This window comes from Chionomys nivalis, chromosome 15, assembly GCF_950005125.1.
Source record: "Chionomys nivalis chromosome 15, mChiNiv1.1, whole genome shotgun sequence".
Classification (NCBI taxonomy): Eukaryota; Metazoa; Chordata; class Mammalia; order Rodentia; family Cricetidae; genus Chionomys; species Chionomys nivalis.
Window position 1 is genome coordinate 51136057 of NC_080100.1, and position 6000 is coordinate 51142056.

The 6000-nt window shown below is 45.2% G+C and overlaps 1 protein-coding gene across 2 annotated transcripts in view; it reads right to left on the reverse strand.

The window, feature by feature from the left end:
- The window catches only part of Ap3b1 (adaptor related protein complex 3 subunit beta 1), a 200858-nt gene extending 195113 nt beyond the window's left edge, over window positions 1-5745 (reverse strand). For both annotated transcript variants that reach the window (XM_057789797.1, XM_057789798.1), the window contains exon 1: window positions 5491-5745. In XM_057789797.1, the coding sequence (XP_057645780.1) occupies window positions 5491-5618 (128 nt within the window). In that variant the 5' untranslated portion in view covers window positions 5619-5745. The remainder of the gene's footprint in view (window positions 1-5490) is intronic.
- Between the last annotated feature and the right edge of the window lie 255 nt (window positions 5746-6000).

Here is a 6000-nt window from a genome sequence, read left to right on the forward strand (position 1 = left end):
CTGAATGAGAATGGCCCCACAGGCTGTGCATTCAAATGCTTGGTCCTAGTTAGTGGGACTGTCTGGGAAAGATTAGCAGATGTGGCCTTGTTGGAGAAGGGGTGACCTTGTTGGAGGAGATGGGCTTCTGGGAGTGGGCTGTGAGGTTTCAAAAGCCCACAGCAGACCCAGCCTTGCTCCTTCTGGCAGCTGCCTGCTGCCTGTGAATCAGGATGTAAGGCTCTCAGCTACACTCCCTACCTGTCTGTCTACACCATGGTGATCATGGACTAACATGAAACTGTACACAAGTCCCCAATTAAATGTTTCCTTTTACAAGAGTTGCCATGGTCACGGTGTCTCATACACCAATGAAACAGTGTGCCAATATGAGTTCTCATGAAGGGCTGGAGAGATGGGTCAGAGGCTAAGAGCATTGCCTGCTCTACCAAAGGTCCTGAGTTCAATTCCCAGCAACCACATGGTGGCTCACAACCACCTGTAATGGGGTCCACCCACTGAGACGGTGGGGCTGTTCTATTAGGAGATCACCAAGGCCAGCTGGACTGGGACTGAAAATGCATGGGATAAAACCGGACTCTCTGAATATGGTGGACAATGAGGGCTGCTGAGAAGCCAAGGACAATGGCACTGAGTTTCGATCCTAATACATGAACTGGCTTTGTGGGAGCCTAGCCGGTTTGGATGCTCACCTTCCTAGACCTGGATGGAGGGGGGAGGACCTTGGACTTCCTACAGGGCAAGGAACCCTGAGTGCTCTTTGGACTGGAGAGGGAGGGAGAGGGGAGTGGGGTGTGGGGAGTGGGGGGAGGGGGAGGGAAAAGGGAGGCGGGGAGGAGGCAGAAATTTTTAATTAAAAAAAAAATTTAATAAAAAAAAAAAAGAGTTCTCATGAACTACTTCGGCGTGTAAGAAAGCTAGAAGTGAGGAGCCAAAGGCTCTGAACAAAGAAATAAGGAGCCAGAATTACTAATTCACCCTGGTATGATCAGTATGTAATGTACACACATGTGGAAATACTACAATGACTATCATAAATACATACAATTGCTACATGATAAAAATTTTTAAATGCCTTAAATTTAGTAAGAGACATAAAAGATACTTAAAAATTCAGAAGAAAAGAAAAAGAAAAAAAAAAGAAAAAAAATTCAGAAGAAAATCAGAAAATTGACTAGTCTTACCTGAGTCACCTAGCAATTACTTTGCAATTAACTGCTTAAGCCAGAAAGAAATGTGAAATTCTTTCTTTACACACACACCCAAATGGACTATGTACGATAAAGGAAGGTTCTCTCTCTTTTTTAAGATAAAGAAAAATAACTTTAAAAAAAAGTTAAAAGCAATGAAAGTATAGACTATTGCAAAGAAATGGAGAAATAAGTTAGTTCTTTACATTTAAAAGTGAGGAAATGAAAAACCTCAAGGCCAATAAACTAACTAAAAAACTGTGCTGAGGATCCGCTTTCCTAAAACTATGATCCTCCAATTCTGCTTTTGAAGAGTGAGATGGGTTAAAAAAAATTACAAATAAAATTCTGAAAACAAAAGTTGACTGTTAACTGAGTTAGAGGAGATGAGACATCTTTGTAACAGTCTATGAAAGACTAAAGAACACGGAGTCCCACGACACAGGACACGAGGGCGCATCGCAGAGGACACAGGGAGGAGATGCACCCCCATCTGTGAAGGACTAAAGAACACGAAGTCCCACAACACAGGACACGAGGGCGCATCGCAGTAGACACAGGGAGGAGACGCAAACCTAGTCACAGCCGCAGCAGTAAAGGCGGGTTCAGAAGACTGCCATAGACTAGGCACCTGAGCGTGTTTCCCAGCATCCAAAACAGATGGTGCACAACCATGTTGAACACCAATCCCAGGGGATCCGATGCCCTCTTCTGCCTCCTTCATCACCTCCACTTAAATGCACATACTCACAAAGACACACACACACATACTCACAGAATGTAAATAAAAACAAAGTGAGTCTTTAAAATATAAGATTCGCATCTAAGTGCTGAAGACTTGATGAAAAAGCTCTCTACGTGATCTCACGGTATCTTCCTTCCCACAAGCAGATCGGGGGATGGATAAAAATGTAATGATACAGTCAGGACACCAGAAAAGTCCTGCACTGGGAAAGTCAGGAAGACGATGGTGTCCAGTATCTCTAGTCCTAACAGCTGGGAGGCATATTACCTACGGCAATGCTCTACAGGGCCGTATACCCAAACCTGGAGATGAAGAACACCAGCGAATCCCTGTTGATTAGAATGCTATAAAATAATTAGCTGTCAAGGAGTCTGTGAGATGAAGAAAGGGAGACTAGAGGGATATGATCACTACATGGAATGCTTGCTGTATGATACCAGAATAGATCCCATCCTGATAGAGAAAGCAAAGGGCAAGCTGGACTGTACACTGTCCTGTCAAACTTCTTGGTCGTGTTCGTAAGTACGATTGCATAAGGGACTGCTTTATTACCAAAAACATACACTAAAGTTTTAAGGGTAAAGGGTGTGATTTAAACAACTCAATCCCATGGTTCAGAAGATAGCAATTCATGTGCATGTGTGGGTGTGTGTGCATGTGTGTATACATGGGTGTGGATGTGAAGGGGAAGGTAGGGGTACGCAGCACAGCAACTCTTGTTTTAATTCATGATTCTGGACTAGCGAGGCAGCTCAGTGGCTATGAGCACATGCTGAGCTTGTGGAAGACCCAAGTTTGATTTTCAGCACATTAGGTAGCTCCCAACAACCTGTTCCGGAGATCTAATGCCTTCTTTTGGCCTCCATGGGTACTACACAAACCCACACACTGAGACATATAACTAAATAGTAAAAATTTAAAAATTAGCCGGGTGGTGGTTACTCACACCTTTAATCCCAGCACTTGGGAGGCAGAGGCAGGTGGATCTCTATGAGTTAGAGGTCAGCATGGTTGACAGAGGGAGTTCCAGGACAACTAGGGCTATTGCAGCTATTACACAGAGAAACCCTGCCTCGAAAAAACAAAAGCAAAAAAAAAAAAATAAAAATTATACTTGGTGACGCTACATAAAGAGCGGTCGTCCTTACAAATGCCGAAGAAAAAGACCTAACATGATTTTAGAGTTAAAAACAAAAGGACAAGAAGCGATTTCAAAGTGATCTAATGAAAAGCAGATCTAATGAAAATGGGTGTAGTGGTCGCACCTGCAAATCCAAGCACTCAAGAGTCTAAGGCAGAAGGATTACAAGTTTGAGGCGAGCCTGGGCTTCATAGTGAGATCTTGTCTCAAAAGACAATTTTCTTTTAAAGGAGAACTCAGGAGAGATTAAGTGGCTGCTTGAAAAACAGGAGTCTGTTGTTTCTGCTAACTAACTCCACTAGACCGCAGCTCAGCAGCCAAAGTGCCACAAGTCTGACAGTTTCAAGGTCACATTGTGTCTAAGACTCCTTTTCAAAGTTTTCAACTTCTGGTGAGCTATATGAATTCCCTAATAAAAACAACAGCATAGGGGGCTGGAGACATGACTCAGTGGTTAAGAGCACTGACTGCTCTTCCAGAGGACCCGGGTTCAATTCCCAGCACCCACATGGCAGCTCACAGCTGTCTGAAGAGCCAGTTGCAAGGGATCTGAAACCTTCACACCAATGCACATAAAATAAAAGTTAAATAAACCATAAAAATATTTTAAAAAAAAAAACCAACAGCATATCCAAACACATTAGAGAAGAAACTGAGGTTGGAATGTCGGGTTTCAAATTCAGACAGCTGTGTGCCCTTGGGCAAATGAACCACTGGACTACAAGTTCCTCACCCTTCAAGTGGAACAAGAAGTACCTGGTAACGGTCCACTAAGGACCACAGGCTGGGGATGCAGCTGGCTCTGGGCAAGACCCCAGCAGACACACACTGACCATGGTATCTATGAGTACCCAAGGGCACAGCACTCAGTATTAACGCTTTTGAGTTCAACTCTAATGTCAACTACACTGTAAAGCCATATGTTCTTCCCAAGCCAGGCCCAAACTTTATATAATCTAAAAGAAAAGAGAAAAAAAAAAAAAAACCCGAGATGCTCTCAAATCAGAAAAGTAGATTACCTGTATACAAGTCACATGCAAATTCAACAACCAAAACATTTTGCTGAGAAAAATATGGAGTTAGAATAAGTTCCTTGTTGGCTCAGTCAGTCACCTAAATGCACACAATGACAGATGATATCCACTATTTTTTAAACTTTCCTATCCTGGAAATAATGAACACAAAGATAAATAATATGCTATCTACAAGATTTCAGTCAATAGAGTCAAAACGTAACCTCAATTTCAGCTACTTTATAGTCTACCCAATTGTTTCAAATTTTGAATTATAAAATTGGTATTGACAGTTCACACCCATAATTTCAGCACCAGTGAGGAAGAGGCAGGAGGATGGCCAGTTTAAGTTTGAGACCAGCCTAAGCTAACAGAACAAGACTGCCTTGAACCACCTTCCCCCAAATTCTTAAATTACACCCTCCTAACCCCTGCAAAACTCTCAACCCAGTTAATCTGCCTTACGTTGACACAATCTAGTGACGGCCTATTATGTTTCACGACTTTGTGTAACAATAAAAAGATCAAAAATAAGACAAAGGTGGGCTGGCATGGTGCTGCATACACTGGGGAGTCAGAGGCAGGTGGATTCCTCTGATTTCCAAGCCAGCCGGCTCTACATAGTGAAACTTTGTCAGAGAAAAAAAGGCTATTAAACAAAGGGGGACTAACAATTAAACAAAGTTGTCATAATTCTGTATTTATACACACAGCCCAATTCCGCCCCCTCCCCCCAAAAAAACGTAAAAATTAAACTAAAAATCAAACCGCTAAGGATATTTTCAATTCTGGGTGGTATCTGACATGAATCCTTTTTACAAAAATAAGTCTACACTGGTTATTATTTATTTTTTAAATTCACACTATTTGTGAATTAGGACCGATTCACAACATTCTATTTAAATATTATCTCAATGTTTTAGGGGGCGGGGCGGGGAGATAGCACCCTTGGGCAAAGATCAAGTTAAGCCGCCAAAGGTGACAAAAAGCAGTTTGTCATTCATTCACAACCTCAAACCACCGCTTAATCCCTACATGGCAGGGTCCAAAAAGCAGCAGCATTCCCACACCCAACCCCATCTCCCCAAATACTCTCTTTACCTTAAATAAGTGACTTCCTCGAGGTCTGACCCCAGAGACCTTCAATTCACTAGAAGTTCAAAATTCAAAAGTCCTGTGCCCAGCCCAGATCAACGCAGTCAACGGTTTGGGAAGTGGGACCTGAGCTCACCAACTGGTTCTCTTTTCCTCCCCGAGTAAAGTTTGAAAACCACCAGCGCCGCCTTTCACGCCCCAGATGTCCCCCTAAAAAGCCCTGCACCCCGAGGGGCCACCCCACCCACCCATGAGAGCAGCCGGGCGTCCCCGCAGGGTCCCCGCACCCCGAGCCCAGGTCCTCACTTCTTCCAATCACTGCTGAAGAGGCCGAAGGCGCCCGAGGGAGAGATGGTCGAGGTGGCCTCCTGCCCCAGCTCCGCCGCCTCCCCTCCTCCCGACTGCTCGTTGTAGGCGAAACTGTTGCTGGACATTGCGGCGGTAGCGGCGAGCGGGCGGCTGCGGCCAGGGGTTCTCTCCGAGGGGATGGAGTCTCGAGGACACCGAACCAAACTAGTTGAAGCACCGAGGGGCGCACGCCGGCGCTTCCGGGCTCGTCACCGCTCCGGCCGACCTGGCGGCCCACCCCCTGCGCGTGCGCACTGCGCCTGTCGGGGCCGGCGCTTGCGGCTCCCGGTGCGCTGGATTCTCGCGCTCCGGGTATTAGAAGCGGCCGCCGGGAAGCTGCGCCCGGGACCTAAAGCCGGTTTTCCACCGAGTTAGGGTGGTGGGCTTGTAAATACTGGGTTTGAAGCCCTTGGATGAGTTTTGCTGGAGGAACTCTCTCTGATCCTCCAGGGTTCTTTGCTTCACCCC